The sequence below is a fragment of the Acomys russatus genome, chromosome 12, assembly GCF_903995435.1.
Source record: "Acomys russatus chromosome 12, mAcoRus1.1, whole genome shotgun sequence".
In the NCBI taxonomy this organism is placed as follows: Eukaryota; Metazoa; Chordata; class Mammalia; order Rodentia; family Muridae; genus Acomys; species Acomys russatus.
In genome coordinates, this window is record NC_067148.1 from 12,124,518 (window position 1) to 12,146,252 (window position 21,735).

General features: G+C 44.9%; 1 protein-coding gene across 2 annotated transcripts; it reads right to left on the minus strand.

The window, feature by feature from the left end:
• Window positions 1-374: 374 nt before the first annotated feature.
• On the minus strand, window positions 375-11,642 carry Kctd18 (potassium channel tetramerization domain containing 18). Of its 2 annotated transcripts, XM_051153844.1 has the most exons (6): window positions 11,474-11,642; window positions 9,583-9,794; window positions 7,347-7,540; window positions 6,167-6,261; window positions 3,121-3,223; window positions 375-977 (listed from the first exon to the last, which is right to left on the minus strand). In XM_051153844.1, exons 1-6 carry the CDS (start codon window positions 11,625-11,627, stop codon window positions 479-481), a joined length of 1,257 nt encoding a protein of 418 aa, XP_051009801.1. In that variant the 5' UTR covers window positions 11,628-11,642; the 3' UTR covers window positions 375-478. The 2 variants fall into 2 exon arrangements, with proteins under 2 accessions (XP_051009801.1, XP_051009800.1); XM_051153843.1 differs by lacking the exons at window positions 6,167-6,261; window positions 7,347-7,540; window positions 9,583-9,794.
• Window positions 11,643-21,735: the final 10,093 nt, after the last annotated feature.

The following is a 21,735-nucleotide window of genomic DNA, read 5'->3' on the forward strand; positions in this document are numbered from 1 at the left end:
TGTCTTTGGAGAGTAGGAAACTATGAGCAGCTTGTGGGTTCACACCCCGAGACCTCTCCTGGCCGCCATCGAGTGTGGCCAGCACGGGTACCCTCTCCATCTACTGCAAACACGTGCCCAGCCCTCGCTCCCGCCATTGGACTGCAGGAATAACATTTGAAAAGTGGCTGAGCGACTCTAACGCTACCTGCAGAAAGGGGAGTCTTACTGCTTGGTTGCCTTGATATCAATTAACCAATTCAATAAAGCTTAAAATTAGAAACTAGAAACCAAACTGCACATAGACAACCTTAGGAAAATGCAAAGTAAATACTAACCCCAACCACAAAGTCTCCCTCCTCTCCTCCCACCTCCCGGGCATTCACTTTTCCTGTAATAATCCCAAAACCCACATGGGCTTTCCCTCTCTGCCACCAAGAACACTTTTGGGATCAGCATGCTGGAAGCTGAGGGACACACAGGCAGCCTCCAGTCCACTCTATCCACCAGGCTGGTCTTTCCTGTTCTCAGTCTGCACACCCAAAGTGCTGGAAGCCTCTGGAGAAGACAGCCGGCGGGAGCAGGGCTGGCTCCGGGCTGAGGGGGTGGGCAGGGAAGACCCCCCACACAGAGGAGTCCGCCTCAGCTTGATCACTCGGTGGGGTGGAGACTGCTTGTCAGAGAGGAGCACCTTGGTGGGAGGTGGCTGTGCGCAGTGGTTTTCTGCACTCTGGGTGTCAGGGGAGGCTGGAGCACATCCAGACACCCCTGTGGCTGCAGCGCACGGGGCTGCCCTCCCGCAGCTGCTTCCTTTAGAGCGGTTGACTGCAGCCCGAGAGGCGATCTGGGCAGCACTGGCCCTGGCCGGTGACACTCTGACTGAAGCAGAATTCTTGACTTTAATCTGGGTGCTTGTGGAAGGGCCCAGGAATCTGACAGGCTTAGGAGCAGCCTTGCAGTTCACACCTTCATCATCTTCACCGAGGGCCATCAGCCGCCTGGAAACACAAAGGCGTTCTGCTTCAGCACTTACACTTTTGGTAACCAATAAAAAAAAGTCTCCCAAGTTCGCATTCAGGCTTAACACAAAGAGGCAGTATGTTTATAGATAGCGGTCTAAGTAGCAACCCGCCTCAGCTCTCCCTCCCCCCACCAAGGTCAGCTCTGTCGTAGCAAGCAACTCTGTTACGGTTGCTTTACAAACTGTACCTTAAAATGCCACACAGTTCAGCAAGGGAGCGTCTGAGGGGCCGAGAGTTAGACTGCATACCTCTCTCTCCCCAAGAGCTCGGCTGTGATGCACAGGGTGATCAAGAAGACTCACTGCTTTCTCCAAGAACTGCAGAAAGGGAGCCACAGCCAAAGAAATGCTACCCTCCAACTTGGGCTTTTACAAGCCACAGTGCAGCCTCAGCAGAGGCGCCTGTTTAACTGCTACAGCTGTGTTTGCCAGTCACCGTCGTCCATGAGACGCATTTCGGGGAGACTGCTAGAACAGTCACGCCCATGCTAAGGATATACAGCTCTGAATCTGAGAAGTATTGAACAAACCACTCAGAGTCCTGAACTGAGCTGACGATTCACTATAAAGAGCCTAGAGGGAAATCATGGCCAAAATTGACCTGAACTGCAGAAGTCCTGCCTGCTCCACCCTGATTTTCCACCCCACTCCAGTCCCAGGACGCTCCTGAACACACAGGGAGCAGCAAGCCTCCCAGTGCACCACAGAACTACTGCTAGAAACAGCTGCACATGGGAACACCTGTCCTGCGACACAGACTCACAGTCTCGCTTTACAAAATCTTCCGTACCTAGCTACGAATGATAATGTAATATACTAGCTACGAATGATGATGTAATATACTAGCTACGAATGATGATGTAATATACTAGCTACGAATGATGATGTAATATACTAGCTACGAATGATGATGTAATATACTAGCTACGAATGATGATGTAATATACTAGCTACGAATGATGATGTAATATACTAGCTACGAATGATGATGTAATATACTAGCTACGAATGATGATGTAATATACTAGCTACGAATGATGATGTAATATACTAGCTACGAATGATGATGTAATATACTCAATTTTAAAACATTACTCATCTTAATTATATATCGCTCTCATTATCTTGTCTATGCATAAAAAATGATGCTTCCCAGAATCCCAGAGAGAAGATCACTGATGCCACCATCAGCCATTCCTGCTTTGTTTCCTGTCTGTGTGTTCACTAGACTCTACAACAAAGTCTGCCTACCTTGGTACAATCACTATTTCAGTAAAATAATTTTTTATTTGGGGGAAGCAGCCAGTAGGGTAAGTGCCAGTTCCCCCGGTGCCAGTGCCCCTCTCTACAGAGCATAACCAAAAAGCTTCAAGCCTTTGCTAAGTATTTCATGGAGGGGGAGTATTTAAAAAAAAAAAAAATCTTCACAGTTGAGAGCCAGTGCTTTAGACTCAGCGTTTGCTGCTGCTTCAAATGACAGAACAAATAATGACAATATAATGTGTCTGAATAAATAAAATGTTTTGCAAAGACATGTTTACTAAAAACTAAATCAGCTTTGTTCCTTTGAACAACCCAGAGTGCAAAAGCAGGAAAGCAGGTTAAAATTGCAATTATGAATCAAATTGCAGAACAAGTGATTGAGGAACAAAAATACTTGCCCGATGCCATGGATAAAATTGGGACATTAGGAAAGAAATACAACTTTACAGCCACGTAAGACATACCTGAACACACAGCCATGGAGTAAATTAAGTGAAGATGCTATTTGTGTCAACAGGAAGCCACAGGAAAGTTTAGGTAGTAAAGCTTAAGTCAATTTTTTAACTGCTGCTAACAAAGCCTGGAATCTCACTTCTGTGGGAGGAAAACACCTGGCAGAGCGCTCCCAGAGTGCACCGCTGTCCTTCCAGCCACTCTCCTGATGGACACATGCTTCACATCCCATCAGAGTACAATCCCTACCTGTTTTTGTTTGAGGTCAGTGTTTTTATGTTAATGTATATTCATGTAGGTGATTAGTAAGTATAGTATAGTCAAGAGTTAGTGTTAATTTCCCCTTCATGATGGTCACAAAATATCACCTACAGGTTTTTAAAAAATACATAATCACAGACAACCTCTTTCGAATTGGGTCCATATGACGCAGACTTCCATGTAAAGGCCGTTCTTCCAACGTCCAGCACTCTATCAGCTCATGAGGCACACGCCAGTAGCTTACACCTTAAAGATAAAGAGAATTAAGAGAGCTAAACAATCAGCCATCTAAGAGCGGCCAGACGTTGTCTGTAGCTTGCCCCTCTCCGGTGACGAGAGGAGGTGTGCACAATAGAAACAGGAAGTGCTTCCCAGAGGATCCAGGACAGCAGAGTGACACAGCTCATGGGCTGGGCCCAAGAAGAGCTAGCTTCCAACCACGGCTCTATGGCTGACTGCTGAGAAAGCAGCTCAACTGCATGCTCCAGTGAGTGAATGTACGTGGCTAAAGGCTCAGGCTCTGACCTGCACCTGGACCCCACTGCCACCCACCAGTGTGACCTTGGGAAAGTTATTTTCTCCTCCTAAAGTTAGATTTCCTCAGTGAAATGCGACTCATCACAGTATGTACCCCGCATGACTGCTGTGACAGACCAAAAACGGATAAGTACATTAATAAACATGAAATGCTAGAACAGGCCAGGCGCCCTGAGAGCCTCTGGGGCTTCACAGACAGCCGCAGTGCTGGCCCAAGTGTACAGGGTGTTTACAGTGCTGGCCATGCCTCTGCTCTGTCTGCTGCACTGGGCTACTGTGACCATCAGGTCAGGTGTATCTGTAAATCACGCTGGAAACGGCTGGGGGATCAGCAGCATCTGCTGCTCTGGAAGGGGACTGCAGCCAGGCTGCACATATGTCAGGTGGCTCACAGACGCCTGCAACTCCAGCGCTACGGCAATGGAACAACCACTTCTGGTCTCTGCAGGTACCTGCGTACATGTGGGCACGCACACACAAAAATTTTTTTGTAAATCCTTAAAACAAGAATAGCATGATCTAATAATAATCAAGCCAAGATTTTAGCTGAATTCATTCTACTTTTTAAATCTGATACACTTCTGATTCAAAGTTTAAAAATGTATCCCTATGCACCTGAAAGGTACTATGCTAGTGAAAGAAGCTGGACACAAAAGGTCACCTATTTTATGACTCCATTTATATGAAATACGCAGGACAGGTAGACACTGAGACAGACAAGACTGGGGTGAGGAGGGGCTACAGGAGAACACGGGGGAGAGCACTGGGGTTCCCTCTGAGATGATGGAAACATGCTGGAACTAGGCCGCTGGTGGTTGCTAAACAGAGCATACGCGACAAGTGCCACTGACACATTCACACTTTAAACCAACTCGTTCCACATCATCTGACTTCACTTCAATCAAAAACTCATAAAAAATATACACAGACACACACACTCAAATAATAATCTTCAATAAAAAAATTTAACAGCAATAGCCTTTAAGTCTCTACAATGACATCAGTGTCTTTTTTAATCATTAAAGTTCTAGTTAAACATGACTACCTGAGTAAACTGGGCATATAAAATTTACAATATAACAGATAATTCAATACTCAAGAACTCAGTGACACTCAGTAAGGTCAACATTCCGGAACTATTTGACCACTATCCCTAAACTTGTATATTCGATTACAAAAGTATACCTAAACCTAGTCATGAAGTTTGCCTGATTTTTTTCAGGTTAAATTTATGGTAAAATTTACTTTTTGTGTCTAGTTTCTTTAATGTGCTATGTCAAGATTTACCCACACTGACATATTGATAAACACATACATATGCTTGTGTGTGTGCGTGCGCGCGCGTGGGCATGTCCGCTTGCACGCCTTACTGCCAAGTACTGCTCCCTGTGTAGACGTGCCACTGCAGTGTGTTGAAGCAACTCCTTTCGCCTCTGGTGTTCTGGAGCAGCTGATTGCTCCACAGTGCAGCCAACTGGTCTTGAGTTGGACAGCATCCTGCCCCTGCGCCCCGGGCTGGGATTACCAGCTGAGTTCTCATGCTCAACTAGTGCCTTTTCTTTCCAACCTCTAAGTGCTTCACTTTCACTGTACAGAACCTAGAAAGTCTAGAAAAGAGATAAAAATCAAGGGCTAGAGACATACCTCACCTGGGAGATCCCCAGAGCCAAGCCCAAAAGCAGAAAATCAAACTCACTCCTAATCCAAAAATCAGGAATGAAAATTCAGGATGCATCAGTTCATTTTAATTCCAATATTTTTGGTTTCAAAAGGCTAGCTATAAACCAGGTTTCTCTAGAACTCACTACATAGGCCAGGCTAGCCTTTAACTCAATGAGCCTCTTGCCCCAGCCTCCTAAGTGTTGAAAGTACAGGAGCAAGCCACCATATCCAACCAATTCTAGTCTTTTTCATTGTAGTCCTTTCTCTTTTAACAATGATTTTATTCTGTATGTGTGTGGACAGAGACATGGCAGAGTCTATGTTGGAGGTCAGAGGACAAGTTGCAACGGGTCAGTTCTGTCCTTCCACCGTGTGGCTTCCAGCAATTACACTTGGTCATCTGGCTTGGTGAGCAGCACCTTCCCCTGCTCGACCCTTTCACCAGCATCCTTTTCTTCCATCTCCTGCTCGGTATAGATGCACACTTCCTAGAGCATTGCCAGCTACACAGTAGGCTAAACAGACTCTTACCTATTAAGTACACATAGTTAAGAGAAGCATACTTGAAGTCCCTGAATCATAAATAAATAGCACATAAACAAACACAGCAACTCATGAAAACTGCCTCAGTCATCACCTTATGGTGACAGACTGCTGTCACTGCTGCTAAAACATACACTCCTAGAAAAAGGGGGCGGATGAAGGGGCAGAGAGGGACAAAACAAGGGATGTGGAGAAAGAAAGAGAGATGCCCATTTACACTTTGTGTTATTATGGAAAAGTGGGCTGAGGACTGATTGCATGGCGAGGCAAGCCTACAATCCCGGCAGGATTGTATATGAGGCAGGAGAAGGAGGACTGGCCCAAATCCCAGGCCAGCTACACGGCAAGCTCCAGGCCAGCCCGAGCTACAGCAGAAGCCCTTGTCTCACACACTGAAGGGGGGAGGGTGTCCACCTGTGTCCATGAAATGAAAGGTTTGCACTGTACCTTTTCCTTCCCAAGCATCAAAGGCATCCATCATTTTCTTCAACTCGGCTACAGAGTAATAGCTCCAAATGTACTGAACATTATTCCCCGCCTCTCTAGAAACATTGCAAAAATGTAATGAAAATCTACTATTTATGTGTGAATGTGTCTATGTATATCCAGCTAACACCCACTAAGTAAATACTTGATAATGAAGGAGCTAATACCTCAGACCAAGCTGTTCCTCTATGACCCTAAGCATGGGTAATGCACTCACAAACCACATCACAGTCTAACATAAACTCGGTCTCCTTTCAATAGTAGTATTTGTCAATTCCACAACATGAAGATACATCAGTATTTTTTTAAATGTTAAATCATTTCTATATAGCTGGGCATAGTGACACACACCTTTAATCCCAGCCCTTGGGAGGCAGAGGCAGGCAGATACGAGTTCCAGGCCACCCAAGACTATATAGTAAGACTTTGTCTCAAAAAACAAACAAAATCAACAAAACAAAGCCAGCTAACTCTAGTTAGGAAAGATCCAGCTCTGATGACATTTTCCTAGCATCATACCAGGTGCTTGGATGTCTTTTGTAGATTATCATCTGTAAAGTTTTCAGAAATGACAATACTTCTAGTCACCTGAAAAGCAAGACTATGTGGGTGTGGGTCATGCCTAGTATGTGCCCCACACTTCAATCTCCCATAGAATAAATGGAAGACAGAAACGTGTTAAGTGACTTAACTAGTACAGGTAAGTTTACAGAAAAATCGTAAGGGGACGAGCTTTTCGAATTTAACATGCCATATCACAGAAGCCCAAATCTGAAAGCAGCTGGGAACAACAGTGGGCCTAGTGACCCTAGGCTCGTGTTTGTGCCCCACACTGTGGTCCGGGGGAGGTATCAGGCAGGTGGCTCTTCTTTCTTTTAGCCCTATAGAGGCCTGAGGCTCCCACACTGAGAACCACTGTTCCACATTCTGCAAAAGGCCCAGAGCTGACGTCTCTGTGCAAAGGCCTTAGCACTCACCTGCTCCCGAGGCAGCCATGCCACAGCAGAGGGTTCTGTCCCCTGAGCCACGACCACAGCCTCTCACAGTCCAGCACGGTATTTCACTCAATAACAGTTCCTTAAACTGTTAAGAGATACCATGCCTTTATTATGTTCTTCTTCACATTATGTTTTGAACATACCTTTTGAAAATGCTTTTACTATGAATTCTTCCTCCCAGCTGCTTATCAATGGCATCTGTCCCATCCGTTCTGGTAGCGTAGACACCAATAATCCTACTCTCACAGCTTGCACCAGATGTGTTAAGATAGTGGAGAACCCAAACTGTTGGTTTATTGCAAACTAAGCCATATGAATCGCAGAAGTCTGTTAAAGCCTAAAGCAAACACATACATATAAATGTAGATTTAATTATCAAGTAAAAAGATATGTGTGCTAAATTACTTTCATTCACAGCTAAAATTTGAGCTGGTCACAAGGAAAAAATTTTAAGAATCATGAATTTTAATTTAGTTTATAAACATAAATGTAATAAATTAATTGGAGGGAGGCTTTCTTCCTTTACAAAACAACAACAACAAAAACAAACAAACAAAAAACCTCAACAACTCTTCATTTAGAGAGAATACTTTTCCAAGCAGAATTTCTCTTTCATCCCTTCTTCTCACTGCCATCATCACTTTTAATTTTATAATCGTCATATAATAACTAAAGGTAGATCTTCTCTTTCCTCAGAATATTTTCTCAAACTTCTCACTCAACCTCCATTTCTTCTATTAGGTGGCTCCACAGCCAGTCCTTATGTTTAACTCCAAACTCTAACTATGAATTAATCAAACGAACTTGCTCTCCTATAGGGCAAGGTGGCCATGGTGCGGTCCAGCTAGCGTCTCAACTCATCTGGCATCTCCACACTTAGGTCGTTCATTAGCTCGCACAGTAAGTACCCACTACCTGCCGGGCACTCAGGTCCTGCAGCTGTGTCCAATACTCTGCATTCATAGCTAACGCAGAATGCAGACACACTAGCTATCTATCAACACAGCACATAGCAAGTCCAGCTGTGACAACACAAGGGGCATACAACAGGGACTCCTTCCCTGGGAGGAATGGTGCCGCTGTTCCAAACGCCCTCAGGACGAGCATTGTGTCTGCTCTGTCCACTGACAGGTCCTGGTGTCTTGGAGAGCAGTAATGAAGCCAGGGCCTCACACGTCTTGCACTTGCATTTAATATTCTAAATAATTGCTCTACTGATCTTTAACATTGTGTGACCTGTAAGAATTCCAAATTACACTATAAACTGCTATAGGGTGAGGACTGGGTTCCATTTCTTGGTGCTCCACACACCCTTTACAGTACCATACAAACCACACCTGAAATGAGCTTCTGCTGGCTGCTGGAACCAATGCAGCCACACTTCATCCTTCTTTACTGTGGCCTGGAGCCACGGGCTACAGAGCTGGCACTCAGGAGACGAGTACTAGCCTCTACTCCTCCAGCGATGCTTTAGCCCCGGTCTGCCGTTTGGGAAGGAGCATCGTCAGTCTACCACTTGGCAATCAAATGTATGACACATGAGTAGCAGAGCCCGACATCCATGCAAAGGCCTAAAAGGGATTTTGTGCTGACTCCTAATAACCAACCATGCGTCAGTTTGCTTCCTGAACTGACAGCCAACTAACTCTAAAGCTCCAATCAGCTCTTATCAATTTTCAGGATCAAAACAACTGCCTACAGAAATAATTTTCCTATGTGCTAAATACCAACTAATACAATATCCATTAATAGGACATAAATAACAAGCTTTTTACATCGTGTAAAGATCTTTTAAATGTGATATAAAATAGAAACGTCTTTTTAAAATGCTTCCTGATCTCAAAGTGAACTCACCATGTCTTAACTTGGTAAATGGCTATTCTCACTAAATCAATAAGAATTTATTACTTAGCATAAAACATAAAACAAGTTCTCTTGGTAAACAAATTACCCTTACACTCTCATTAATGATAGTATTTCTCTAATTTAAAAATGTACTATGGAATCCAAGTATATGCCTTTAATCCCAGCACTCTGAAAGCAGAGGCAGGTGGATCTCTGTGAGTTCAAGGCCAATCTGGTCTACAAAGCCAGCTCCAGGCCAGCCACGGCTATAGAGTAAGACCTTGTCTCAAAACAAAAACAACTTCAGAAGAAAAGTTCTACTAAATAGAATCAAAAAGCGTTACATCTTCAGTGAGGTAGATAAGCTTAATAAATCTTTTTCTTAGAATTAATTTTGGCCTTTAAGAAACACGTTAAAAGCCAATTACAAACTGTATGTGACATCATACACTATGCAAAATAACATATTTGCAACAATAACATTGCTTTGTGCATAATAAATATGTATTTTAAAACTTGAGAAAATGTCAAGACCTTTTTAAGTTCTATATTTGACCTTAAAGAATATGTCTCCATCTCATTGGCCAAGTGGTCAGACAGGCTGTACGGGTAAGGGATGCCAAAGTAGTCAGCCTCTTCCTGCAGGGCCGCTCGTGTCTGCTCGTCCGAGGGCATCTGCACCTCCCCGTGGAGATAGTCCAAAATGTATTTGAACAGATGTCCATCTCGGTCAATAATACACGCCCCTAGAAAACAGTTCCAAACAGTTGTGCAGATTCATAGGAAGATTCATAAGATGTCAAAGTAGGTCTTCACAGCCGTGTGTCTTAGTGGGGGAACCTGTATTCTCAGCCCCACACAGTAAAATGTGCTCCACTTGGCTCTTCAGATGCCATCACTATCATTCCAGTACGGTGAACTGAAAAAGCTCAGTAAGGAAAGATACTTACCCCTCAGCACAGCTGGACCAGGATGGCATGTGTGGTTCCACTAACCCCTGACCTCAGCACAGCTGGACCAGGACAGCATGTGTGGTTCCACTAACCCCTGACCACAGCATGGCTGGACCAGGACAGCATGTGTGGTTCACAGCACAAGAGTATTTGGGCTTCTCCCTAAGCCTACTGTTTGAATGTCAGCCCTAACACATGTCTGGGATCTCTAGCGCTAGGTGTGTGCTATAGTTGGAAGTGGGCTAGTCCCTTTGGAGTGTGAGAATATACATTTTTAAAAAAAGAAGAAATGCTGTCGGGAGTGGTAACACAGTCCCACAGTTCCCAGCGCCTGGTTAAGAGCAGGAGGACTGCTATGAGTTCTAAAGCCAGCCTGGGCAACACTGTGGGGTCCTATCACAAAAACAAAATTTTGAAAGTACTTTTTAAGAACAGGAAATGCTATGCCGGCACTGCATATGATGAAAGAGTTTTATTATGACCCCGTAGCACAACTAAGAAGAATGAGGCTTTGGCATAATGGTTTGTGGTTCAAGCCCCACTCCAGCGCCCTCTGTCTTTCCTGCAGCAACGCACACTCATCTTCTCTCTCTTGGTGTCTAGAAGAGCAGCATTAGGAAACAAAACCAGAGCAGAGAATGGAACTCAGACTGCTTCCATCCTCCCGTCAACAGTCTGTGTGCCAGGCAGCCGGCAAGGCCTCAGGACAGCCCTCAGGACAGCCCTCAGGACAGCCCTCAGGACAGCTATTCCCTGCTGCTGACAAGGCCGTTTCCCAAGCCCCTCCTCATGCCGAGGACATCTCCATCCCTCTAACACAGAAGTCCACTGTTTGGGGACTCACACATGGGGCAATAAATCAATAAGTACGTAAATCAAACTACAGAGCTGTCTGACACCCCCTCTTGTGCTGATGAAGGCTCTTCTCGAGCCACAGCAGGGCCTGAAGGGAAGAGACCAACCCCAGAGCCTTAGGCTCTACGATATAGTTCTCTGCTCCTGCAGGACCTGCAACATGAACTTGCCAATGTTCAAACACACACATCGGCTCACATAAAGGACATAGCCAGTCAAGCGACACTGACTCTACAACGGATGCTCTGGCAGCTGTGAGGACAGTTGTTTCTCTAGGGAAATACTTCTTCTTAGTTGAAGAACACGGAGGAACACTAACATAACCTCAGCCTCAACACCATCATCCATAATGTCACATGAAAGCAAAGACTTTCAAAGGGCAGTTAATCCCCAGAATAGGTCCCGGTTTAGCCTTTAGAGCATCCCACTCTTTGTCTACTTTTAAAACAGTCACGACAAATTTTAGAAACTGCTATTTAATTTCTCTATGTACCTGATGAGCTCAGTAATTTAGTAGGCTAATACATTCCAACACAATTAAGAAAATCAAAAGGAATCTAAAACAGGCTCCCACGTGAATGAAACTCACACTCGTGCTCCAGACTTTGCACACTCACCAGACTCGTCTGTCTTTAGAGGGAAACGGCCACTAAACATGGATGCCAGCATGGAGGTCTTAAAGCGGCACAGGGACTCCCGCCGCGCTGTGTAAATGCAGCCACCCACGTTCAGCCGTAGAATATCCAGCACTTCTGCCTCGTGGCCTGCCATCGCTCCCTCAGTTCACCTTAAGCCTTCAGAAACTTCCAAACAATCATAGTCCCAGAACTTTGGAAAAACGAGACGAATACCACCGACCTTGATGAAAACAAACGGATAAGATAGATACATTTTAATATCATTTAAATAGATTCTATTTCATGTGATATGAAAGACATCTGAGATATGCTGAGTTAGGGAAATCTGTGTCTGAAGATTTGTAAGTATCCCGTAATTATAAGTCACAGCTGATAAAAATGACTGTTTAAAGAATTATGGGGAATAATGCATGGTCGGGCACGCACCTGTAAGGCAAAGGCAAGCCATGCCTGTGACCCTTGGCACTCCGGTATGTTTTCAACAAGCCTAAAGGAACCATCTAGACTGCAGAGATCTGTGTGGAACACGGGGAGCTGCAGAGCTTTACCACTTAGGATCTCTGAGTTCTTGGGTAAATTGCTTGTCTTCACTTTCTTGCTTCCTTATCTATAAAATAGAGGCGGCAGTGGTCTAAAGATCTCCGGGGAATTAAGGAAACCCATGCAAACAGTGCACGCTGCACAGACTAAGTATACAGAAAATGACCAACTGTACATGATCATACAAAATTCCCCTTAAGGTACACACTGAGGAACTTAAAATAACCTTTGGAGATTAAAGAAACGAAGTAAAAACTGGGGATAACTTAAGTTGTAAATTATATAAATACAGAATTCTATTTATATCAAGGCTAGAGAGAGCAGGCCATGTGGTTAAGAGCCCGTGGCTTTTCTCATGAAAGACCCAGGTTCAATTCCCAGTACTATATGGCTCACAACAGTCTTGTAACTTCAGTTCCAAGTGATCTGATGCCCCCTTTTGGCCTCTATGGGCACTGCATGTACACCAGACACAGATACACAGGCAGGCCAAACACCCATAGGCACAAAAATAAATCAAATGTCCCCAACGAAGTCTATGTATACAGGTAGCCAGATTGCTCTAGATCTACAGATGACACCCAGTCAGTGGTCCGGCTCTTACGCTCAAGATTTGGGGAAGTTTTAAATGTTTCTTCACCCATTTTTCTCTACGGAATCTGAACCAGTCTGAAAAAAACCTACTGTCTTCTTCGAGAGCCTGTAGTATCTACACATTCATAGTAAGTCTTAAAATGGCCGCCAAACTCAACTATATCCATACCAACTCAGCGTTACCAACTGATGGGCTAAAACCCTTCACCAGAGGCACCAACTTCACCATATGCCAGTAAAATGGGAGGGGACCACTAGAACCCGAGGAAGGCCGACAGACAAAAATCCATCAGCAACCCAACAAGGTTCAGGCCTCCCAAACCACTTACTGGTGTGACCCCTTTTCAGCCTTAAAGACCTGGAGGTAGCACTCCCATCAAGCAAGAAGCACGGGACCACACAGGTTCACACAGTTTGCAATCACCTGCTCCCTAGGAGGCTACTTTTGATGCTCCCAGAAAAGCCTCATTTCTTGCAAGACCTTTCTGTGCAAAGTTGGAAACCTTACACAAACTCTTACTCAGGTTTTATCACATGTGTTTACTCTCTACCTTTTCTTTCTTTCTTTTCTTTTTGTTTTTTTGTTTTGTTTTGTTTTGTTTTTGTTGTTGTTTTTGCCCATACGCCAAAGAAAAGTCAGGGCAGTGTCATTCTCGCTAACTCCCATTTACTGAATGCTTACTGTGTACGAGACACTGTGAACGGACACTAAACAGACATTTCTTTATCATACAAGAATTACTGTCCCTCTGACACATGAGAACACTGGGAGGAAAAAATTCACTGGTGTGTGCGGTGTCCACACAGACTTGCCTGTTAGTAAGCGGTAGAGCCTATCAGAATCCAGGGCAGCCAGGTGACCCTCTCTCTAGCATGCACCCAGACACCATTCCTTTAGCACGGTTCTACCTCTAGGGCTCCTAACTTAAGTCCTTCCCTCACTCTCAGCTGCCATGTGGGGACCACAGTCCAAGGCCAGCCCCCTGTGATGCTCTCCTCGGATGCAGGCACTGAGGCCTCTGTTGTGTGAAGGTAGAGTTCCCGGCACGATTGTCTGCTAAAAAGGTCCAGACTCAGAGAAGGGTCTGATTTAGGAAGTCTGAGCGGCGGGCGGGGTGGGCGCGCCCGCTCCACTTTAAGTAATACAGCTCAAGCGGCTCAAATCCCTCCGCCTCACCGGGACAAACCCAGGAAGGGTGGGGATCTTAAGGCCCCGCCCGGGTCTTCCTGGACCAGCGGACCCCAATTCGGTCCACACGGACCTGGAGGCGCCAGTGTCATCCGAGAAGCCGGCTGGGGCCTCCCTCGGGTCGCGCCCCCCAACCCAAGGCTTCAGAGCCCGCCACCCACCCGGCGCCCGGTTCCTCCACCGACGGGCGGAGCGGCGACCGCCTACTGACCTCGGCCGCCAGGCCCTCGGCGCAGCCGCCCGACGCCGCGGGACCGGACGCGGAAGTGCCGTCGCCCACACCGACGCTCCACGACTGGTGGAACGCAGCAACCCCGCGTCGCCCCCGTGCGGCCCCGACGCGCAGCTCGCCGCAAGGGCGGGGTGCGGGGGGGAGGGGCTCGCCCGGCCCGGCCCCGCCCCGCCCCCCGGGACGGCGGTGGCCACGCCCCCAAGAACATTCCCGAACTTCCCTGAGAGTCTTGGTCCCCGCCTTGACCCTCCTCTTCCGGGAGGAGGATGTCTTCCAGCCCAGGGGAAAAGCTTCTCCATTGATACTTAGAACTTGGTTATATCCATCCGCATCGTTTGTGACTTTACAAAGCTTTTCCACACGATATTCTTGTTTACTCTTATGGCAGCTGTAAAAGGCGGTGGTTGATTTCCCAAAATATTTCTTATCAGATCTTTGGAAATGTCAAACATCAGCATAAGGTGGTAGTTTTAGTCTTGTTACAGGAAGGACAAACATTCATTCAATGTTCTTGCACACCTGGCACTGTGGTAAGTCCCTTGTAGAACTATTTAATTTCTTCTTAGTAACAGTAACAACCCATTCGAGATGAATGAAACAGTCCTGTTTTCCAGGCACTCCGCTCATCAGGTCCGTACTAGATTCTCAAGGCCCCTTTAAATGTCTTAGGACAGAAGACGTGAGAAGGTAAGGCTGCCTGCCCTTCGCCTATGGAGTCTTGGTTTGTTCAAGCTGTCAAGATTTCTCCCAGGGTAGGGACCAGGCACAGAGAGTGGAGCACTGGTCGAGACAATGTCACTAGTTTACATTTTGTACCCTTCATCACTGTGACCAAAACACCTGACAGAAACAACTTACAGGAGCAAGGTTTTATTTTGGCTCGGAGTTTCAAGGCTGTCAGTTCACACGGCAGGGACCATGTGGCAGGGCAGAGCACTTCACATTATGAGCAGAGGGAAAGCAAAGGTGGTTCTGTTGCCTTTCCTTTTACTCTTTTATCCCACCATGAGTCCCAACCCACAGAATGATGCCAGCAAAATCAAAGTGAGTCGTTCCCCCAACAGGGACTCCTTTCTTGAAAAGCCTCACCAATCTTGTCAGGAAAAAAAAAAAAAAAAAAAACTTTCTGCAAGCACTTTAAGTACAGCTGATCAACTTGGCTAATGTGGTTTGAAAGCAGACATAGGCAATGAGAAAATGAGCATTATTGTAGTTCAGCTTTATATGGGCAGTGAAGTTAAATGTTCATACTGCATTGATCAGGAAAATTCTTCTTCAAAATATGCAAGGGGTTTTTTTTAAGTTGAAATTTTTTTATTTTTAAAAATAAACTGTTTCTTTTTTAAAATTTTTTTTAATTTATTCTTGTTACATCTCAGTGGTTATCCCATCCCTTGTATCCTTCCATTCTTCCCTCCCTCTCATTTTCTCCTTACTCCCCTCCCCTATGACTGTGACTGAGGGGGACCTCCTCCCCCTGTATATGCTCATAGGGTATCAAGTCTCTTCTTGGTAGCCTGCTATCCTTCCTCTGAGTGCCACCATGTCTCCCCCTCCAGGGGACATGGTCAAATATGAGGCACCAGAGTATGTGTGAAAGTCAGTCCCCACTCTCCACTCAACTGTGGAGAATGTTCTGCCCATTGGCTAGATCTGGGTAGGGGTTTTAAAGTTTGCAGCCTGTATTGTCCTTGGCTGGTGCCTTAATTTGGGCAGGACCCCTGGGCCCAAATCTGCCTATCATAATGTTCTACTTGTAGGTTTCTAGGACCCTCTGGATCCTTCTACTTTGCTATTCTCCCATGCTTCTCTCATCTAGAGTCCCAATAGGATCTCCTCCCCTCTGTCCCACTTTCCTGGTAAGTGAAGTATGCAAGGTTTTTTTAACACTAAAATATGTAGTAGCTATTGTTCGATCATGGGGTATAGAAAACCTAAATGGCTGCCTGTGGGCCATAATTTGCCTTTTTTCTTTTCTTTTTTTCTTTTCTTTTTTCTTTTCTTTTGTATTTTTTTAAGTGGGAAAAACAAACAGTAATCAAAATAGTTATTGAGAGTAACAGCTGCCTCAGAGCAATGTTGGGTTGAGATGATAGCTTGGATGCAGATTCCCTCACTGATTGCGGGGGAGGACTTCAAACTGAGAGCTAAAAATGAGAATGTGTTCCCTTTCTGAAGAGACTCAGTAATAATACTCAGGGAAGCGAGAGACCAACTGGAAAGGCCTTGGGGCACAAAAGAACTTGGAAATTTGTAGAAAGAAAGGAAACTGGAGCCGGGTAGGTATCGGGACACAGGGAAAAGTGAGAGAAACAAATTTAAAGAGTTTGTCAGAAACCAGATTTTTTTTTTTTTTTTAATCTTTTTTGAAAGAGGGTTTTGCTGTGTCAATCGGGCTAGCCTGGAGCTCATTCTCCTCCTGTTAAGCCTTGGGATTATAGGCCTACAGCAGTGGGATCACAGTTAAAACGTCTGTGGCTCTACAGTTTGTCTTAGAGTAAACGTAATAGAAAACTATTAACAAGGCTGAAGCAGGGAATGTGGTGTGTACGGGGGGGGGGGGGGTACCAAAATGAGAATAAACTGGAAAGGCATAAAATTAAATCAATCAACTGTTATAATAATCAAGAGAAGAGTAATAGCTCCTCCCTGACTTGTGAGGGCTACAGAGAAAAGTGGGTGGATTCGTGCAGTTAATATACTCAGGGAACAGAAGCGATGTGAAAGCTACCAGTGGATCAACCATGATGGTGATTAGTTCAGGTCCTCTGAGCAAGCATCAGACGACAGGATCAGCTGAGGTATGCAAGAGGCTTGTTGAGCAAGCACCTGTGAGGGAAGGCTAGGGAGGCATCTAAGAAGACCCGAGCGAGGTTAACTGGGTGCAAGTTTAAGCCCTGCAGAGGCCAGGAAAGGAACGCTAGGCGAGCTGCACTTGTGAGGCAGTTCCTAGAAAGCAGCAAACTGCGCGTGGTGACTCACACGTGTAAAGCCAGATGTGGGAGACTGAGCAAAGAGGATGATCTTAAGTTTGATAGATCAGTCTTAGCCACATACTAAGTTACAGGCCAAGATGGGCTGTATTATGAGACAAAAAAAAAAAAAAAAAAAAAAAAAGAGTGTGCCTTAGTAGTGTCCCTGCTTCACTCAGTTGCTGGAGGGGAGCAGTCTGGAGGGAGCACGCGGATTGGTTCCAGAGCACAGTGGCCTGTACTGCATGTTCATGACTGCCACAGAGAGAGCATAAGGGAAGGAGGAACTAAAGGACTACTTCTGGATTGCTAGCATGAGCTGAATAACGGCAACTCTCCTAGGATTATGCATTATAGGAGAGGAACACACATACTTGAGGGAAGAGAAGAAGCTGTACTGTGGGGGGGGGGGGACATGCCTTTATCCCCAATGCTGGAGGCAGAGGCAGGTGGATCTCTGAGTTGGAGGCCAGCCGGGTCTATGGAGTAAATTCCAGGACACAGAGAAATCCTGCCTCAGAGAGACAGAGACAGAGGGAAGGAGGAGGAGAGGAGGAGGAGGAGGAAGAAGAAGAGAAGAAGAGGAGGAAGAGGAGGAGGAGAAGTAGAAGCTGTACTGTGGATGAGATCCAGGTGTTTATCAGACAGCCAATTGGAGAGATAAAGAGAAATGAATCTGCCTAAAGCTTGGGAGTGAGATTCTGTAATGAAGGCATTCATTTGGAAGGCACAAGCATTAAAGCCATGAAACTGAATAAAGTCACCTATAAAAAAGGACAGATAAATTGGGACAAGCTAAAGCATTGACTTCATCACTTAGAGGTCAGATTTACAAGCAACAGAGGAGTAAAACTAAAAGGACACAGAGTCCCAAGATCCATGAACTCAAAGTCACCAATAAATGCCTCTGAACACAAAAGAGCCATTAAATTTGGTAATGTTGGAGTTTTGGGTAACTTTGACAAATAATGGTTTTAAATATGCATTAATCAGCATCCCGTTGTTGTGACAAAATGGTTGAGCTGAACAACTTACAAGGATGATTTATTTATCTTGGCTCACAGTTTCGGCATTTTTGTCTATGGTCACTTAGATCCATTTCTTTGAACCTCGTGGTTCAAGGACATCATGGTACAGAGTGAATGTGAAGCAAACCTGCTCTCTCCATAGTAACCAGGGAACAGAGAGAGGGAGAGAGAGGGACGGAGAGGGAGAGAGAGAGAAATGGAGGGAGGGAGAGGGAGGGAGGGAGGGAGGAAGGGAAAGAGAGAGAGGGAGGGAGAGAGAGAGACGGAGGGAGGGAGAGAGAGAGAAATGGAGGGAGGGAGAGGGAGGAAGGGAGGGAGGAAGGGAAAGAGAGAGAGGGAGGGAGAGAGAGAGACGGAGGGAGGGAGAGAGAGAGAGAGAATGAGAACATGAGTAAATGAATTGAGGGAAGCTATAATGTGTCAATATCCCCTTCAAGAGATTCCCCCAGTGACCTAAGGTCTTCCCTACTTCCTAAGGTTCTACTGTCTCCAGAAGTGCTACAGATTGGAAACCGAACCCCTAACACATGGCTTTTGAGGGATATTTGCAATCTGACCCATAACAAACACTATGGTGAGGACACAAACCCAGACAAATGGGGTTTAGATAGTAAAAAAAAGGACATGGAAAATTAAATACGGGTTCTACCCCTCAAAAATCAAAAGGCAAATGGCCCAGACTGAGTAGGGTTAAACACCAGCCTGCCACTCACTAAACCTTACAGCCATTCTTGAGCTTTTCTATGCTTCCGTTCTCTCAATTATAAAAGGGAAAGAGACACCTGCAAGGGAAGCACATAGGCTGACTGCAGATCTTCCAAATCCACTTCCCCAGCCTCATCCCCAGCTCTACAGCAGAACGTCTATTGCAGACTTCCTCATCTCCAGTGGATCCCGTAGGCCATGCCCTTCTAATTTCCATCCCCCAACTTGTTGCATTATCCCATGCTCCAATGCCAACAAGCATTCCTTGGGAACCCACAGGCCAGGCTGACCAGGGAAGCAGGCAAGCTCACTGCAGATCTTCACCTCTCTCTCCATCCCTGTCAGTTTAATCCCCCAGTCTCATCACCAGCTCTGTAGCAGACCCTCTGCTGTGAGCTCTCCTCACTCCCTGCCCCTATTCTCAGGGGAATAAACAGGTCCTGGTGAAACCCTCTGCTTTCCTCCCTCCTGTGGGCCCCCTATGCCATCACCCAGCACATCTCTAGCCTAAGTGTCAGCTCCCAGTACCCAGAAGCACATTTTACCTGAAACCTCCAAGGGCCACACCTATCAGGACTCCAGGAAACACACAGCCACCACACACACACTCCACAGAACCAGAGAGGAAACAGAAACCAAGGAACATAACACCCACCTGACAAACACAAGACCAGATGTCTACACCTAGAATTACAATCTTCTCAATCCCAGAGGGCTACATGCCAGTGTAAACACACAACAGCCAGGACAATCTGTATCCACAGAATCTAAGAACCCTACCACAGCAGACCCGGAGTATTCCAACATAGCTGAAGCACAAGAAAAAGACCTTAAAACAGTCTTTATGAATATGATCATGGCCCTTAAAGAGGAAATGAATAAATGTCTTAAAGAAATCTGTTGAAGTGAAATATATGAACATACAAACATATAGTGGAAGGAAATTAATAAACCATTCAAGACCTGAAAGTAAAAATAGAATTGATAAAGAAAACCCAAACTGAGGGAAGTATGGAAATTAAAAGTATACAAACTTGGGGGCTGGAGAGATGGCTCAGAGGTTAAGAGCACTGGCTGCTCCTCCAGAGGTCCTGAGTTCAATTCCCAGCAACCACATGGTGGCTCACAACCATCTATAGTGAGATCTGGTGCCTTTTTCTGGCATGCAGGTGTACATGAAGATAGAGCACTCATATACATTACATTAAATAAATAAATATTTTTAAAAATATATAGGAACTTGAACAGGAGCCTCAGAGGCATACCTCACCAATAAAATGCAAGATATTGAAGACAGAATTTCTGGCACTGAAAACATGATAGAAGAAATGGATACCTAGCCGGGCGTGGTGGCGCACGCCTTTAATCCCAGCACTCGGGAGGCAGAGGCAGGCGGATCGCTGTGAGTTCGAGGCTAGCCTGGTCTACAAGTGAGTCCAGGATGGCCAAGGCTACACAGAGAAACCCTGTCTCGAAAAAAAAAAAAAAAAAACAAAAAAAAAAAACAAAAACAAACAAAAAAAAAAAAAAAAAGAAAGAAATGGATACCTTGGCCAAAGAAAATGTTAATTCTTAATAAAACAAAACAAAACAAAACTCCTGGCATAAAACATCTAGTAAATCTGGGACACTATGAAAAGACCAAACCTAAATATAATAGGAACAGAGGAAGAAGAAACCCAGATCAAAGGCCCAAAAAATATTTCCAGCAAAATCATAGAAGAAAATTTCACTAACCTAAAGAAGAAGATGCCTGTATAGTTACAAGAAGCATACAGAATACCAAATAGACTGTACCAGAAAAGAAAGCCCCCTTAGCACATAATAATCAGAACACTAAACATACACAACAAAGAGAGATAACTTAAAGCTGAAAGGGAAAAAGACCAACTAACATATAAAGGGAGCCCTTTTAGAATTGCACCTGATTTCTCAATGAAAACTCTAAAAGCCAAAAAGGCCTAAATGAATGTGCTAAAGACCCTGAGAGACCACACATGCCACCCCAGACTAGTATACTGAGCAAAACTTTCAATCACCATAGATGGAGAAAATAATACATTCCATGATAAAAACCAAATTTAAGCAATATCTATCTACAAGTCCAGCCCCATAGAAGGTACTAGAAGGAAAACTCCAACTTAAAGAAGTTAATTACTCAAAGAAAACATGGGGAATAAATAATCCCAGACCAGGATAATCAAAAGAAATATGCACACACACTGGCACACACATACTGCCACTGACACTGTCACCACCAACACCAACAACAAAATAACAGTAATCGACAATCACTGGATATTACTATCTCTCAACATCAGTGGTTTCAATTCCCTGCAAAAAGACACAGACTAACAATGGACAGAAAATAGGATCCTTCCTTTTCCTGCAGCCAAGAAACATATCTGAACATCAAGAATACATATCACTTCAGGGTAAACGTATGGAAAAACATATCCCAAGCAAATGGACCTAAGAAGTAATCTGGTAAAACCAGTTTAATATCTGACAAGATAGACTTCAAACCAAAACTAATCAGAAGAGATAGGGAAGGATATTACATACTAATCAAAGGAAAAACCCACCAAGAGGAGATTGTAATTCTTAACATCTGTGTACCAAACACACGAGCACCCAAGTTTGAAAAAGAAACCCTACTACAGCTTAAATCACATGGTAACCTCACACACTACAAGTGAGAGACTTCACTACCCCACTCTAGTCAATAGACAAGTCATCTAGCCAGAAACAAAACAGAGAAATCCTAGAGCTAACTGAAAGCATAAACCAAATGGACCTGACAGATATTTACAAAACATTTCACCCAAACACAAGACCTTCTTCTCAGCGCCTCAATTGATCTTTCTCTAAAACTAACCACAGACGCAGACACAAAGCAAGTCTCAATAGATGCAATAAAATTGAAATAACACCCTGTAGCCTATCTTACCACCATGGATCTGACCTCCATGGAAACTGAG